The sequence below is a fragment of the Salmo salar genome, chromosome 03 (assembly GCF_965601325.2).
Source record: "Salmo salar chromosome 03, fSalSal1, whole genome shotgun sequence".
Taxonomy (NCBI): domain Eukaryota; kingdom Metazoa; phylum Chordata; class Actinopteri; order Salmoniformes; family Salmonidae; genus Salmo; species Salmo salar.
In genome coordinates, this window is record NC_138293.1 from 69371815 (window position 1) to 69389921 (window position 18107).

Here is an 18107-nt window from a genome sequence, read left to right on the forward strand (position 1 = left end):
TTGCTTGAACTTGTGGTTATATTTGGGATTAAATGTAATTTCTGTTTTACTTTTGAATATTTTAAAACACAGCTGTAATTGAAGCGCAAGGGGAAACAGCGTTAGCTACCGCAACAATGCAAATCACGCTAAAAACACTGCAACAGCAGACCATTCAAATTGACATAGACCCAGATCAAACGGTAAGTGCCCATTTGTTCATAATAATGCCAGCTGTGTGCGTTTTATCTAGCCCGCTTAGCTAACTATCTTTTTTGTTATATGCACGAAAGACCAAATTATTTGGTTCCAGATTGTTATCAATTCGGATAATACAACTAACATAGGCTAACGCAAGCTAGCAAGATGTTATTGACACCCCTAGCATTAGCTAACTAGCTAGTTCTTAGTCTTAGCTTTCCAGCGTGCTTGCAAGCTAATGTATGTGTCAATTTGCTAATCCAATGTTGAGTCTCATAATTAGCTAGCTAGGTAAGTTATTATCCGCTAAAACATCAGCTAGCTTGCTACATGACTAGCTAACGTTAGTTATCCCTCATCACGTTAATGTCAGCTTTAGCTAACTAGCGTTAGCTAGACAGCCACATTACTAGCTAGCTAGCTACGTTATCTATTTTAGTTCTTGATTATGCATGTCCAGTTGGATGATTAATTAGCAAAATTCTAGCAGACATTTTCTAGCTAGGTCATAAAGAGTGAAAATAGCTAGCTAGCTAAGTTACATCATGTAAGGTAAACCGCAATGTAAAAAGTTGGGCAATTCAAACAGTCAGTGTTAGCGAGCAACTTTTGGGTTGCACTGTGTTTAACAGTTAAAGCAAGGCTGAACAGCTTCTTTTTGGTTTCAACAGGTGAAGGCACTGAAGGAGAAGATAGAAGCAGAGAGGGGAAAAGATAACTTCCCAGTGTCTGGACAGAAGCTCATATATGCTGGCAAAATCCTGCAAGATGACACACCTATTAAAGACTACAAAATTGACGAGAAGAATTTTGTTGTAGTTATGGTATCTAAGGTACATTTCCCTAATCCATTTTACTTGGACTCCTAATGAGCTGCACCCGCATGTTTTGGGGTTACATGATTGTCTGCATAGATGACAATAATAGCCTGTTTATATCTCCTCTCGATCTAGGCAAAGTCTACCACAGCTGCTTCAACACCTTCCTCAGAGGCACCCAAGGCCCCTGTCCAGGACTCTGCATCCTCGTCATCTGCGGGCCTGGCCCCTGCAGCCATCCCTATCCCCCCAGAGGAGCCCACACCTACAGTCGCAGAGCCCCCAGCTCCAGCCAGGTAGGCATAGAGAAGACAGCCGTAAAACTGCCTTCCCTGTAGCTCAGTTGGTAGAGCATGGTGTTTGCAACGCCAGGGTTGTGGGTTCGATTCCCACGGGGGGCCAGCACAGGGAAAAAAAAATAAAATGTATGAAATGAAATGTATGCATTCACTACTGTAAGTTGCTCTGGATAAGAGCGTCTGCTAAATGACTAAAAATATTAGCCTATGATTTTGTAGACAGTCTGCCAAATTGGAGAGAGTAATAAACTAAGCTTGGGGCCTGTTCAGGAGGGTGGAGCATTACAGAACTCTTAACATAGACACATTTTGTGTAGGACAAATATGACCTAAACATCATGCAACATTCATTACATTTCTATCTGCAACATTGCGTAGTTTTTTCATCTTACTGAATACACCCCCTGTAGTCCCTGTAGCTCAGTTGGTAGAGTATGGTGTTTGCAACGCAAGGATAGTGGGTTCATTTCCCGGGTCTGTACGTAAAATGTATACACGCATGACTAAGTCTGCTAAATGGCATATATTATTTATGGCCACAATATACCACTGAATGTTTTGAATGGGTTGACTGGATTTTTGACCCTGTCGTTCTGTTTGCAGCTCAGACCCCAGTGTGGAGGTCCAGGGGGGAGATGCCTCCTCTGCCTTGGGTGAGTGATGGACTTCGACCTGGCTATGTGAATAATGCGTCAGTGTGGAATGTATCTGCTGTGTTGCTAGATTGATGATAGCATGTAGTATGGGCGTGGGGATTTGTAAGATGCCTTCTAGCAGCTATGTGTTTATGGGTGTAAATATTGTCCATTGTAACTCGGGTAAATAGTTAACAACTTGTTTCTTTTGGTCAGTGACAGGAGCGGAGTATGAGATCATGCTGGCAGAGATCATGTCTATAGGTTATGAGAGGGAGAGAGTGGTAGCTGCTCTCCGGGCCAGCTTCAACAACCCCCATCGGGCCGTGGAGTACCTCCTCACTGTGAGAACCGTCAACACACCACACAACTACCTAGGATACACAATACTGTGCAACCAGGCACCATACACCATGACCCTGCAAAATGACACTGAACAATAGCCCCCAAAAAGACCATGAATGCAAAATTACACTGTACAGCATGGCACCATATTTGATGAAACTTTAACATGGCAGCATGTACAACGACTCAGCAAAATTACACCAGCACTGTGCGACATCAGCTTTCAGAATACAGTTTAACACTGGTGTACTACATTTTTCCAAAAATGCTATTACAGCACATTTACCCTCAGCTTAGAACCAGCCTGTCTGTTAGAGCTGTTTGTGTGAGTATGTGCTGCTGTGTGTTTCCAGGGCATTCCTAGCAGTCCGGTCCAAGAGACTAATCCTCCAGCACAGCTTCCTGCATCTGCCCGCACAGAGACCCCTACTGTAGCTGAGGGTGAGACCATCTGCCTATATCTCTGCTATAGTATTACATCTACTGTACAGTGCATTCTGGAAATGTTTTCAGACCCCTTGACTTTTTCCACGTTTTGTTACGTTACAGCCTTAATCTAAAATGGATTAAATGTTTTTTTCCCTTGGATCAATCTACACACAGCGCCCCACAATAGCAAGCAAAAATAGGATTTTAATAAATAAAATAAAAAGATCACATTTACATACAGTTGAAGTCGGAAGTTTACATACACCTTAGCCCAATACATTTTAACTGTTTTTCACAATTCCTGACATTTCATCCTAGTAAAAATTCCCTGTTTTAGGTCCGTTAGGATCATCACTTTTATTTTAAGAATGTGAAATGTCCAAATATAGTAGAGATTTATTTCAGCTTTTATTTCTTTCATCACATTCCCAGTGGGTCAGAAGTTTACATACACTCAATTTAGTATATGGTAGCATTGCCTTTAAATTGTTTAACTTGTGTCAAATGTTTTTGGTAGCTTCCCACAATAAGTTGGGTGAATTTTGGCCTATTCCTCCTGACAGTTGGTGTTTGTCCCCATGTGGAGTTGCAAACCGTAGTCTGTTTTTTTAATGGGGGTTTTGGAGCAGTGGCTTCTTCCTTGCTGAGCAGCCTTTCAGTTTATGTCGATATAGGACTCGTTTTACTGTGGATATAGATACTTTTGTACCGGTTTCCTCCAGCATCTTCACAAGGTCCTTTGCTGCTGTTCTGGGATTGATTTGCACTTTTCACACCAAAGTACATTCATCTCTAGGAGACAGAACGCGTCTCCTTCCTGAGCGGTATGACGGCTGCGTGGTCCCACCTCCAATTGACTCAAATGATGTCAATTAGCCTATCAGAAGCTTCTAAAGCCATGACATCATTTTCTGGAATTTTCCAAGCTGTTTAAAGGCACAGTCAACTTAGTGTATGTAAACTTCTGACCCACTGGAATTGTGAAACAGTGAAATAATCAGTCTGTATACAATTGTTGGAAAAATTACTTGTGTCATGCACAAAGTAGATGTCCTAACCGACTTGACAAAACTATAGTTTGTTAACAAGACATTTGTGGAGTGGTTGAAAAAACGAGTTTTAATGACTCCAACCAAAGTGTATGTAAACTTCCGACTTCAACTGTAAGTATTCAGACCCTTTACTCAGAACTTTGTTGAAGCACCTTTGGCAGCGATTACAGCCGCAAGTCTTCTTGGGTATGAAGCTAGGGTCGTTATCTTGTTGGAAGGTGAACCTTCACCCCAGCCCTGAGGTCCTAACCTGCTCCAGAGTGCTCTTCATCAAGGATTTCTCTACTTTGCTCTGTTCATCTTTCTCTTGATCCTTACTAGTCTCCCAGTCCCTGCTGCAAAAAAACACCCTCACGGCATGATGCTGCCACCACCATGCTTCACCGTAGGGATGGTACCAGGTTTCCTTCAGACGTGACGCTTGGCATTCAGGCCAAAGAGTTCAATCTTGGTTTCATCAGACCAGAGAATCTTGTTTCTCATGGTCTGAGAGTCCTTTAGGTGCCTTTTGCCAAACTCCAATTGCTCAGTTTGACTGGGCGGCCAGCTCTAGGAAGAGTCTTGGTGGTTCAAAACTTCTTCCATTTAAGAATGATGGAGGCCACTGTGTTCTTGGGGACCATCAATGCTGCAGAACTTGTTTGGTACTCTTCCCCAGATCTGTGCCTCGACACAATCCTGTCTCGGAGCTCTACGGACAATTCCTTCGTCCTCATGGCTTGGTTTTTGCTCTGACATGCACTGTCAACTGTGGGACCTTATAGACAGGTGTATGCCTTTCCAATCAAGTTGTAGAAACATCTCAAGGATGATCAATGGAAACAGGATGCACCTGAGCTCAATTGCAAGTCTCATAGCAAAGGGTCTGAAAATAATAGTTTATTTTTAAAACATTTGCTGAAAAATGATAAACCTGTTTTCACGTTGTTATTATGGGGTATTGTGTGGAGATTGATGAGGAAAACATTTATTTAATCAATTTTAGAATACGACTGTAACATAACATGTGGAAAAACTCAAGGGGTCTGAATACTTTCCAAATGCACTGCATAACAGATGAGATTGTTGGAAAGATGGGCATGGCTTATGTGCATTTTCCCTAGTAAGTGTTGTATCTATATCTACTGTATGTATCAACGTATTCTCTTCTGTAAATATTCTGTTTGTGTTGCAGGAGAAAACCCTCTGGAGTTCCTGCGTTCCCAGCCTCAGTTCCAGAGCATGAGGCAGGTGATCCAGCAGAACCCCTCACTGCTGCCAGCTCTGCTCCAACAGCTGGGCCGGGAGAACCCACAGCTCTTACAGGTAACACACATACACCATGCACTACACACACTGATGGCACCACCACTCATACTAGCTTGCATCACACACTCCCTATAGTGACACCTCCCAGGTTTTGTGATTTCACAATGTATGTTCTGCCTGTTGCTGATTGCTGTCTACTTATCTTTCCCTATTGATTGAACTCAACAACAGCAAATCAGCCAGTACCAGGAGCTGTTCATCCAGATGCTGAATGAGCCGGCGGGGGAGGTAGGAGACGCGCCTGAGGTGGGGGACCTGGGTGCTGCAGTGGAGGAGGGAGCTCCAGTCAACTACATTCAGGTCACGCCTCAGGAGAAGGAAGCCATCGAGAGGGTGAGGGGAGCTAAAGACCTCTCAATGCACTGTTTAGGGCATAAGATGGCTTCAACTGACAAGAAGACTAGCTAAAAAATGCATACATTGTGACCTTTCTGGTGAGAAATAGTAATGTTGAAATGTAATGTTTTTTTTTTCTCTCCTGGCTCAGTTAAAAGCGTTGGGTTTCCCCGAGGCGCTGGTGATCCAGGCCTACTTTGCCTGTGAAAAGAACGAGAACCTAGCGGCCAACTTCCTCCTGAACCAGGGCTTTGAGGATGAATGAGAGGCGCTGGCCTGCCCTCCTCTCCGGCCCAGCACAAGGACTGCACCCCACTGTAGAGCAACGATCTTCAGGTCATTTCAGGGGGGGGGGGGGGTCTTACAAGCTACACAAAGTATATGTTGATCTAAGGGTGAAAGAGGAATAATGAAATCCACTTGAATTCCAATGGAATGTGTGGGATTTGTTTAGGGCAGGTATATATTGAAATTTTAGAAGAGCTTTGGGAATGGGAGGGAGGGGGCTGAAGGGTTTGCGGAGTGTGTGTGTGTGTGTACAGGTGGATGCCATTCAATTAAGATGCAAAGTCATTGATATGCATATCTAAGTTTGTTAATGCTCTAGCTGGATGTAATGGAAGCACATTCTCCTTGATGCACTTCTACAATGTTGGTGTATTGAGGCAAGAGGGGAAAGGGAAACTAAACTGAAGGCCATGAAGAGTCCGCTTGTGGTCTGTTCACCTGATTGCACCAGTCCCTCACATTTCCTTTGCCATTCAAAAACCAACCACATAGCGAAACACATTTCTCATCCCATGATATTGTCATATAGGCAAGTACATTTCGCCAGTGGCCAGGCCAAGTTATTTATGGGGTCCCCTCACTTCACCTCAAAGCTAGCGCTTTTAGTTTTCACTCAGATATCCATGATCTCTCTGGGTGTGGAAATGCTCAACATCCTGAGTAAATCGAGCGGTATAGAACAACCAAAATGACAAATGGATGTGTGTATGGTCATATAACCGTACAGGTACATTACTGTGTGGATATGTGTCTGAAAGTTAGGTTTTGCTGAAAGGTGCACAGTTCTTTCTAGTGTTACGTCTCTGATGAGCTGAGCAACGCTGACCTTACCTTTACATATAATCCTCTGAAGGGGGAGGGGAGAGATGGCAGGGACCAGTCCTGGGATGCTGGAGTTACTCTCACTTACCTCTCTCCCAAGGCTGAGGAGTAGACACACCACCTTTCTCATAGGATCTGATTAATAGTACACATGAAGGGCAGCTCAAATACAACGGGACCAGCTGGTCATGAGACACTAAGAGCTGGATTCAGCCCGTATCGTGTAAAAATGTAAGGGTAATTTCCTGTTGAGCCGACATATGCAGCCATTTACCATGAATGCAGTCTTGGCGACTGCGGTAACATTACCTTTAAATTGTCAATAGCGCTATAAAGCGGATATTCAGCACTACAGAGTGAATGGAGCCCAAAATGTCCAGTAGGAACAAGGGTCCACATGAAGGTTGTCCGTATAAAGTCTTTATTAAACCAGGACCCAGTCATAGCCAATCATTGTCATCATCCACAGCCTGAATGAGCCTATTCAGACTATTCAACAGTCTTTAGTGATGAGGTGAATCTGAAGTATAAACCGGCTATCGCCTAGCTTTAACCACCTGTTTCCAACTGAGATAGTAAAACATGAGGCTTGGTTGACCCATGCCTTATTACACTAAGGATTCTCAGTGTTTTGAGATGTTGCTATTGTGGGTTTTCTGAGGGAACGGAGGGTACCAAGAAATGTGTGGTTTTATGAATACTCACTTTTATCAAGGTATGTTGTCTCTAACTTAACATGGCAGGAGTTTAATGGGTCTATAAAAGCTTGTCTCTTCATGAGTTTGGATTGAACAGATGCATTCAAATGTATTGGCTCCCTTGCACAGAATTTCCAGTTTTCCCTTTTCAAAACTGGTTGAATGGCTATTTTTACCCTGCAGGCACCTTCAACTTGCCACAAGTAGGATCAATTACACTTGCCTCAAACCAAATTAATTGTGAATTTAGTTCAGGCCATTTTCGACTTGAGTGATACATTTCAGTTTTGATTTATTTATTGGACCTTTGAAACAAATACACACGTGAACACAAAGTTTAATCTCAACTTATTTTAAAGGAATAGTGAATAGTGATCATGCCAATATGTTTGACTGCATCTGTTTTTGTGAACATGGCTTTCACTGACACTGGCATTTTACAGCTTTAATGCTCAGCTTCATTAAACATCATCAATATGTCATGGCTTCTTATGTTCTATTTCATGCCAAACACTCCCATATGCACCACATTCTTGGTCTGGACAATGAATGAGGCCAACTGAAATTAAACTCAACTTGATCTTATGGAATACAAAGTATTACAGGAACTGGAGTGTGTATAAATTACATTTCTAGTCCAGGCATTTCGGTATCATGTGGGAATGAGTAGTGCTACTCCTGTGGACTTGACCCTCCATGATCAGTATTGGTAAGTAGATTTTCTGATAAGCAGTGAAACTATTTTGGCCTCTTACCCCACTATAACATGATGCAACTCTAGGGTTCTCATCCCCAGCACAGGCAAGCCACCTACCCAATCAAACAGCAATCTGAAAATAAGCAGACAGAAACATGTGAGTTACAGTCAAGAACATCCTTTTATTCAAGTGTTGCTCTTTTCAAACTGTTTTTATTATTATGGAAAAGAAACTGTAATTAACACATGCATTTCACCATGGGCTCTGGGAGGTGTATTCCTGAGGAAGGGAAGCTGCACTGAGGGGCGCGGTGGGGGGCAAGGCCAGCTGGGGGTTCACTCTACACAACACTAAACACGGCCCTACGCACTTTTAAAAACAAACCCGAAGGAAAATAAAAAGACGGGGGGCCCGGGAGAGACAGCTCTCTCTCTGGTGCTGCAGGGCAAGATAGGTAGGGACCAATGTTCTGCCCAAGCAAAGCACACACTGCGAAACCTGTCACTCTGGCTTCTCGACTGGTGCTTTACTTGTCAAAGCTAATACTGCTGCTGGCTTCAATCACTTACAATAAAAACGTGCATATTCTTGTAGGAAACAAGTAGGCCCTCTATCAAGCCTGCTCTTGATTTTGCTGGTGGAATTAAGGTGCTTTAACTGTCTACCACATGTCACATACAGTGTATAGAACCATATGACTTTAGTCTGTAATTGTTCTCACTGTTCATTTGGGGATCTAGTAAATGGGTGTAATGGTTCTCTTGATTGTGGATCTGAGCCTGCCAGTCTACCTGGGCTGGAACCATTCCGTTATAAGGTGCTTAGAATCATTTCAGGTACTTTTTTCACTTGTTTTAATAGCTGGTCTCATGCAACCACTAGAAAGGTGCATCATTAAACGGTCTCAATGTAGCATTGCTGCATAAGATACGAAAATCCAAATTCTGTAATTTTTTTGGGGGGATAAAACAAGAATTAAACAAACCTGCCTATTCTATCCCAGTTGCCATGCAGTTCCCTTGCCCATTCAGAGGGAAATTCCTATGTGTATTTTATCTCCACGTTATGATATGTCATCAAATACATCCCAGTGAAAAACTAGGCGCCCTCACAGACCCTCTCCTCGCCACACCCCAAGAGCCCACCGGTGTAACTTGTTCACTTACATTAGCTGTTGAATGGAGAAGCTGAAGAGATCGGTATGGTATACAATGTGAAGCGTACAGACAAGAATAACATGTGAGCTAACTGCATTCTGCTCAGACAAAGTTTTGCTTTTTTTTTTACCCCTCCATTCAGAGTAAAGGGGTTTGGGGAGGGATAAGGAGAGGGTAACGCAGCTACAGACTACTCCAGTGTCCAAGAGAGACAGAAGACAAGATACAGGAAGACAAGCAAGACAGATTTTTTTTTTTTGCTTTTCTTAATTATTCAACAATAAAAATAACTAAATCACACCAATTTCCTTTAGTACTATATATACTGCTTTGAAAAGCTTGAAGAAGGAGAGGATATAGAAGAAATATGAAGGAGGGGACTTTTTTGAGACGGGCACTCAGGATTACAAGATGGAGTCTGTGAACAAAAGGCACTTTTTAGGGACAACCTTTAAGATGCTCTGATTCTAACACTACATCACCAAACAAATATTTAGAATAATTTACACTGCGGATTGGGAGTGGAAGGGGGAAGGGTTCACTTCTTTGATTTAAACCTGCTCTCATCCTTTCTGTGCTCAAAATACACCTTATATTCCCTCACCTCTTGTTTGGGTTTGAGATAGGAGTCTACTAATCAACTAAACCTACCAAAATGTATTTCACATTACACCTCCCATCTCTCCAAACGCTGTTAATCACTTTGTGGTTGAGCTAACACTTAAAAAAATGGATTCCATATCTGATGCATCTCCCAAAATGGGGAAGATCTTGTCTGTGTCCCAAACTTGATTACTTCGGTTGGCCAGTTTTAAACATGTCCACAGTTTAGAAAATTGGATGCAAGTTGCAATTAATCTGTTAAATAGGTCATGTTTTAGTCAGTTCTCTGGTGATACTGTCATGGCCCAGATGTCCATTACGTCAGGCCTTTTCCACTAGTTCATCATCCCATTGTCAGGATAACCATCTAATCAAACTAAACAGAACGGTCCTCTTCCTGCTATGGGATAAAGGTTGAAGAAAAATGCCTTTTGTCACAACCTTTTCATATAATGAACCCCTCCCCCCTTGGTAAATACAAAAAGAGAAATAGAATAATGCATGTTTCCTAAAATGTGCTTTATGATAACACTTAATTTTGTTTATTACTATTTATGTATAATAGAGTTTGAATGTACTTTATTTCGTAAAAAGCACCAGTTTCATTTAGTGATATATATTTTTGTTTTGCTAAATTGTTCCTTCAGCCCTCCCAGATTTAGAAAACAAATCATTACAAATACATTTTTTAAAAGGAATAAGGAAAAAAAATAAAAACTCATTTTCAATTTACAAAGACTGGGGTTTTTTTTTGTCTGCCCTCGTGTTTAGAGTCCCGGAGCAAGTGGACTTAAAACAAAAAAATAGAGGGTTTAGCCTCTCTTTTCTCGTGACGCCCTCAAACAATCTCTAACAGACAAACACAATTTATCTACCCAAGGCATTGCACATGGCTCAATCAACATACATACATTTTTTCAACAACAATACTTCCCAAACAAGAAAGAATAACCAAAATCTAATCTGTTATTTTCCTTGACTACAATGTCACTTTATTGTTTGCTATATAAATCATGTATCTATAGTATTTGCCGTGGACACTTTTTGCTATTAGATGTAGGTGTGGGTGTAGGGACTGGTACTTTTGCTCTAATCAGATATTTAAGATGCATCAATTGACTGTGCCATGCTTCAAAAAATAACTAGACTGCCACAGAGCTTATTTTGCAAATAAAAAAATGTATATATCTATAAATATATATGTGTGTATATATAAAGATGATTGCAATTATTCAGTGAGCTGTCACTGTTTTTCTCCCCAGACATAGCATTTCACCACCATTCACTATTAGCTTATATGTGAGAAAAAGAACCTGAATTCATGTTTAACAAATTGCATAATGGGAATACAGAGGCACTTCCATAGATTAGAAAAGAAATCACCATAGCCATCATAATTCTTATTCAGCAGTGCTAGTTCTCTATCAAGCTGATGAGATGGTTGCCGTCTGGCAACATTGTTTCCCTGCAGTGAAGTACATGGCCAGGCAGTCCAGTTATTTTGTGAGGTTGGTGATTTGAGCTGATGTTGAACTGAATCTTAGTAATGTTAGGAATTCAAATAAAAAGTGAATGATTAAAAACAAAAGGTTCCCTCAGAGATTGCCCTATGTTAAGATTTCCCTTTACAGTCAATCTGGCCTGGGCTGGGTGGTTGTGACTGCTACTTATACTGTAAATGTGCATGTGAGTGTGTGAGTTTGTCAAGTGGCGCTGTGCTAAGTGTGTTCATTTAATTTGTCCCTCTTGATTTCAAAAGGTTTAACTTTTGGCTGGTAAGGTATCTTTAGGGCTGTTTGATCTATAAGGGCTGATTGAACAGAACGAACAGGCTGGATAGGATGGGGAGCTGAGATCGTGTCAGGGAAAAGAGGCGACCATAGCACCCTACCAGACCATCTCAATATGGCCTCTGACTTCAACCCAGGCTCTCCTCCCCAAACATGGGAACAAATATGTCACATCATCATTTTGCTCCGCAGCGTGGCTCTCTGCTCTTGGAACAGGGGCAGTCTGGGAGTGTAAACAAAAAGGGTAAACTTCAGGGAGATGGGAGGGAGGTGGACTCTGGGCCCTCAGCAACCTAATGTCACTGTTTCACTACATGGTACTGAACACTGACAGAATCACCCTTCCTGGCAATACCACTCGAAGTCTCGCTGTATTTCTCAATAAGGTGCTGTCATTCAAACACATTTTTTTTTAAAGCGGACAAATTCAGAGGGACAAGTCCAATAAGAGAAGAAACCAAAAATAAAACAATTCTGTGCAAAAGTGAATATTACTACTGTAGCTGTGTAGTTCTGGGTGTTAATGCAGAGGCCTGTGTTTTTAACTAAGTATGTGTGTTGGGTTCTGTGTCTACTACAAGGGGCAAAAAGAGTGTACTGGAAACGTGTGAATAGCATGTGTTACAGACGTAATAACACCACTTGGGCCCGGTGTGTGTGTGTATATATATATGTGTGTTACAAATGGCATTCATCATTCAAATGAAAGTGGGTATACTTAGCACTTTATTGTTGTGGTTGTAGTTTTGCAAGAGTGAACTGGGCGATTGCATTTTGCTTTACTTGGGTTTGGGTTCTTCTGCTGGGATGCTGGTTAGAGTGGAGGCCTTGGTGTTGCTGAACTGTAGGCTGAGACTTTTCATATCATGTTTTTTTCTCTTTCACTAATAATAACAATACAATCATAGGTAAGCCTGTTTTCCCCCCATGCCATGTAGGTGTAATAGTGGACATGAGATTAGTGTTAATTCAGCTTGTAGTGCAACCTTTAGGATATGTTTTGGCATGGTTTCTGTCTTGTTAGTAGTGGGGCTGATTAGGTCAATGGTTATAAGACTGGGAAATATTGGTCAATTGACAGTGTGTTGAGTGACAGGTAGACATCACAGTAGCATGGACTGCTACGTATTTCACTGGAACCTAATGGGTTTGTTTTGTGGGTGATTTGACAGTGGGGAGCGTACCTCATTTAAATGATGGCGTGTTTTGTGCCTTCAAGAGAGTGATTGGATGTCCCTTCAATTTCAATCCCCACTCCTACATCAGTTTTTTTGACTGTTGAACAGTTGCTTTTCCCAGCCATTGCACAATGTGTCCTTGCTCCGAAGTAGAAGGTGACCTTTTTCTCTTCAGGTTCCTCTTTTTGTGTTGCCATGTTTTGCTGGTTCGGTGGTTTTGAGAGATGATGACTTGTCCCAAATCCTATGATCCTCCCGTCTTAAAAATGGGGGGGGGGGGGGGGGGGGGGGGTCCCTCTGTTTAGGTAATTGGGTCCAGAGTTCCTCTACTAGTATCATGCTAAGATTTCCTGGGTTGCTTTACTTTTTATGTGAGACATAAGGATCGTTGGGCAATTTCCTGTGGGTTATTTTTCTGTTTTCCATGTTTCAATTCCCAATTGTAAAGAAAGATTCTAGACGCTGGTTTGCAGACAGGTCATGTCAGAGGAACCAAGACTGTTAAATAGAAAAAAGAGGACATTGTTAACAGGATCTGCCCCTTTTTCCAATTTTCTCCTAAAATGACACCCAAATCTAACTGCCTGTAGCTCAGGCATTGAAGCAAGGATATGCATATTCTTGATACCATTTGAAATGAAACACTGAAGTTTGTGGAAATATGAAATGAATGTAGGAGAATATAACACATTTAAATCCGGTGAAATAAAATACAAAGAAAAAAACAGTTTTTTTGTATTGTTTTGTACCATCATCTTTGAAATGCAAGAGAAAGGCCATAATGCATTATTCCAGCCCAGGCGCAATTTAGATTTTGGGCACTTGATGGCAGCAGTGTATGTGCAATATTTTAGACTGATCCAATGAACCATTGCATTTCTGCTAAAAAGATTGTCGCAAGACTGCCCAAATGTGACTAATTGGTTTATTAATAACTTTTCAAGTTCATAACTGTGCACTTTCCTCAAACAATAGCATGGTATTCTTTCACTGTAATAGCTACTGTAAATTGGACAGTGCAGTTAGATTAACAAGAATTTAAGCTTTCTGCCAATATCAGATATATCTATGTTCTTGTTACTTACAAGCTCGTGCTAATCACATTAGCCTACGTTAGCTCAACCATCCCGTGGGGGACCCACCGATCCTGAAGAAGTTTTAAGGTAAAATGTGTACCATTGAAAATAAGTAAACACTAAGTTCCACAATTGACCACTAGAGGCCCCCACACGTTCCTTACACTAACAATGGTCAACTGTTGTCAGCCCCTTGTCATATTGAGGAAATACTCCCAGCTATATTGACAAACTGTACTGGCTGTACTGTAGTGTACTGTACTATAGTGCTATGGGTGTATGGTTTGGCTCTGCTGCTAAAGGCTGTTGTTATTCCTGACTGGACTCAGAGTCCACAGGCAGCGGGGGGAGAGATGGCTGGCGCTCCCTGTATTCAGATTGAGTTTCTCCCGCTCAGTGTGAAAAGAGAGCAGAACTGGGTCGCCGGCCGGGATCTGGCTCCAGTCAACACTGGCCAACATTCTGGAGCCTTGGAAACTCTGGGCCTCCGGGGAGGTGCAGTTTGTTTTGTTTGACTCTAACAGGTCGCCTGAATACCCCCCCACTCCTGCCTCTTGCCCTCCCTCCTCACCCTCTTGCCGCAGGCTCTGTCCCAGCAGCCTATGGGCTTCGTAACTCTTCCCCTGTCAGTTACACTATCTCTCTGTCTCTCTCTCTCCATCTATCTCCCTCTAACACTCTCTCTGGAATCCTTGGCAGTAGTGACCACCCTCTTTCCTTACCCACGCTTTCCTCCCCCCAGCATCCCCTCTCAAGTTCAAGTGGCTATGACATCATGTCTGGTTGCTGCGGGCAACCAGACAGTCGGGACGTGACTTCTCTGAGGAGGGCTGTGCTGAAACTCTCCCTCTCCCCCTCTTTCACTATTTTTCTCCCTCGCTCATTCTCCTGTTTCCTCTCTCCTCTGGCCGTAGAACCGCCTTGCTGCCACCAGAGGGCACTTGGAGACCAAATATCTATGCTCTGGGAGTGAGTTCTATTCAGGCCCTGCAGTCACAGCAAACAGACTTTTCACAAGGCCTTTGCACATTATTAATGTTTTGATAGAGCATTATGCTAACAATGTCATTTCTGAGCTACATATGCAACCAATTAAAGCTCCCTATACAATTTCATTTCTCCAGTGCAAACTAAAACCATACTGTAAACACAATATACTCAATAGCACAGAGCACTGGAGGGCTACACAGGAAGTGTGTGTGTGTGTGTGTGTGTGTGTGTGTGTGTGTGTGTGTGTGTGTGTGTGTGTGTGTGTATCTGAATAGTTTGTTCAGAAAGAGAGGGTAAAGAAGGGACAAAATGGCGTAGAGTTAGCACGGTGGTGTAAGGTGAGCCTCATGAGCGGGGTGGGTTAGTCAAACAGGGCATGTTACGAAGCTGGAGAGAGAGAGGGAAGAAGAGGGGCGGTAGGAGGGAGAGAGAGAGTGAGCTGAGGGAGAGCATAGAGGGAGTGAAGCGAGGGAGTGTAGGGAGGGAGGGTGAGAGCAGCAGAGGGCTTCAGATGGTTTCCATGTGGTGGGGAGGAGTGTGGAGTAGAGCTGGCTCGGGGCGGGTGTGGTTGGACACTAATGAGAAAAGTGCAGTGGGTAATGGAGGAGGCATATGAGCGAGAGGCAGTGCGGTGGAGAGAGAGAGCCCGCTGCCTGAGGGGCAGGCTCCAGATGGGCCAAATAAACAGTGAGAGGTCAGTTTAACACACACGGTAAACCACACACACGGTAAAACACACACACGGTAAAACATACACACGGTAAAACACACATTCACAACAAATCATGGGATGAGGAGAGGGAGAGGAAATACACCAGTGAGATTTAGGGAGCAGTTAGGCAGTTTGGGAATAAGAAATATTTTGGCATGTATCCATTCACCTAAGTAAGTTTCCTGAGTTGGACCGATAATCTCAATGAAAACAGACAGGTTTCCTACACACAAAAAATACACATGCACGCATGCACACCACATGAAAACATGCACGGAAGCACATACTCACACACTGTGGAAAGTAGCAGAAAGCGCTAATGTGCTAATGCAGTAGTTTGGTAGTGTTGGTACTAATGTTGATGAGAGTAAGGGCTTGATTAAATCCTTAGCGCTGAAGAGCTGTGCTACAGCACGATAGAAATGTAAAGGCAATGTTCCTGCGTTAGCGGAGACTGTAGTCATGGTAACACTGCATATGTCGACTCAATCGGAAATTACCATTCACTTTCAATCTCAAACTTCATCGATACAGATTGAATCGAGCCCTAAAGCTGTTTGCTCACCTGTGTCTGCTGCGGGATGTTCAGAAAGTTGTTGTCCCGTGATCCGATGCTGACAAACCTGTTGGGAGCTGGGGCCCCTGACGTGGAGTAAGCTGCAGACAGACACAGAAAGGAGGGATGGTCAAACCATTTCAGCACAAACCACAGCCTGTGTTCAATAAAAATAAATTACGGAGCATCGTACTTAAGTTTCATAACAATTTCAGAAAATACTGCAATGAAAATACTGCAATGAAAATACTGCTTCAAGCTCTCAACCTGACATCACACATATAATTGTTACTGTAAGTCCCCCTAAGCATCAAAGAGTAGGGCTACTGAACTGAGCCGGACCTCTCCAAACTATAACCCTGGTCCCATTGGGGTTAAAGGTTGAAGCAAATTTAGGGCAGTTTGAGGTCAATATGGACTGCAACACAAAGGTTGTTATTACAAACCCTTCTAACATGTGAAGAATCTGATACTGGAAAGTTGCTGTAGTGTGTGTAAATCTGTATTATTTAGCAGCATACACATACGTTAAGTACACTTTGGGAAAAAAAGGTGCTATCTAGACCAAAAAGGGTTCTTCTGCTGAGAACCCTTTAAAGAAGCGCTTTTGTTTCCAGGTAGAAATCTTTTCTACATGGAGTAGAACCCTTTCCAGAGAGGGATATTCATGGAACCCAAAAGAGTTCTACCTGGAACCAAAAAGGGTTCTAGCTGGAACCAAAGTGTCCTTTTATGGGGACAGACGCAGAACCCTTTTGGAACCCTCGTGTTTGAGAATCAGTAACATAGATAAAATACATAAAAGACTTTGAGACATTGATTGAGGGGGTTGAAAAAATGTATAAAACAAAACAAAATAATACAAAAATCTGAAATATAAAAAAGAGAAGGAAAAAAAAGAAAAAAAAAGTGCTCCGTCCATTGCCCCTCCTGTCATAGGCGAGAAACGTTTTGGCAGACACGCCCCATAGCTAGACACACCCTTCTAATGGACACACCCCTTCAGTCTACAACTGCACATACATAAGCAGAACTCCAAGTCTGACCTTCAAAGCAACAACACCATCAACTCAGTAAAATAAAAAAATAAAAATCAATTCAACTAAAAAGTTAAATATAACTCCAAATATTATTTTCATGTTTGGATATTTCTGGGGGAAATGGCAGAATAACTGGAGCATGATGTTTTGGAGTCCACATAAACTGCCGTAAATATGTGCCACTTAGTAAAAAAAAAAAAGTGATTTAGAGTGAGCAATTGACAAAAAGAAAATGGATCAAACTCTATTTCTATTTTAGACTATTCCGATCTCAACTGACATCTCGGTGGCTGGCCATATGAGTTAAATAAAACATATAAACGGAGGAAAACCAGGATGGCAATCTTCTGCGTCAACATCTGTGAGCGCAGAGGCACAGGGGTATCGAGGAAGGGTTAGTGTCATTCAAGGCAGGGCTCAGGATGGGCGTTCTAAGAGAAAGAGGATGGGCCTAATATAGAGCCCTGGAGGACACCACAGAAGGGTCATCAGAGGAGAATGGTGACAGGCTTCTGTCATAACTCTAGGGTCAGTATGATCCCAGATGGTGAAGGAGGTGAGAGGTGAGCTGGCTGTTGGGGGGGGGGGAATATTTACTATGGGAGCGGGCAGAGGATGGATGGCCAGGGCCCTAAGATACAGAGGAGGGGCAGCTCCAGTAAAAAATATATATATATTGGGTGATTTTGGTTTTGGTTCTGACTTGGTCTGTGGGGTCACTTACACGGAGATGTGGGCGAGGTCAGTCCGCCGTCGGGAGGCGTGCTGCTGGATTTAGAGTCAGACATGGGGAGGGGCACTGGGCGGGCCACTGGGGGAGGTGGAGGCAGCAAGAAGGAGCCCGGCATTTTGCTCTGGCCGCTCCCGTTTGGCTGCGGACAACACAAACAGGGTCAGGAGGGCGACATGTGACAATCCGCACACGGCATGAGAGGACGCAGCTCCAGAGGCCAGGTCCAAAAAATATCCATGATGGGTGGTGGGAGAGGTGGGGGTGTTGGAAACAACAGCCAAACGAATGATGTATGTGCATTGCGTCATTTATGGAGGTGTACAAAATAATAATCACCACAAGGGTTGATAGGGGATTTGGAGCA

At 42.8% G+C, this 18107-nt stretch overlaps 2 protein-coding genes across 18 annotated transcripts in view; one reads left to right on the forward strand and one right to left on the reverse strand.

The window, feature by feature from the left end:
- On the forward strand, window positions 1–1180 carry rd23b (UV excision repair protein RAD23 homolog B; the record flags this gene model as incomplete). Its single annotated transcript, NM_001165275.1, is given in 3 exon segments — window positions 1–182; window positions 852–1013; window positions 1134–1180. Coding segments are annotated over 3 exon segments (275 nt in total), but the record flags the coding sequence as incomplete, so codon positions are not given.
- Window positions 1181–8069: 6889 nt separating this feature from the next.
- The window catches only part of nfixb (nuclear factor I/Xb), a 152230-nt gene continuing 142192 nt past the window's right edge, over window positions 8070–18107 (reverse strand). For 11 of the 17 annotated variants that reach the window (XM_082971427.1, XM_082971422.1, XM_082971426.1 and 8 more), the window contains 3 exons: window positions 17735–17882; window positions 15980–16071; window positions 8070–13134 (listed from right to left, as the gene is read on the reverse strand). In XM_082971427.1, coding sequence (XP_082827553.1) covers window positions 13120–13134; window positions 15980–16071; window positions 17735–17882 — 255 coding nt within the window. In that variant the 3' untranslated portion in view covers window positions 8070–13119. The remainder of the gene's footprint in view (window positions 13135–15979; window positions 16072–17734; window positions 17883–18107) is intronic. The other 6 variants (XM_082971431.1, XM_082971432.1, XM_082971425.1 and 3 more) reach the window with 1 other exon arrangement.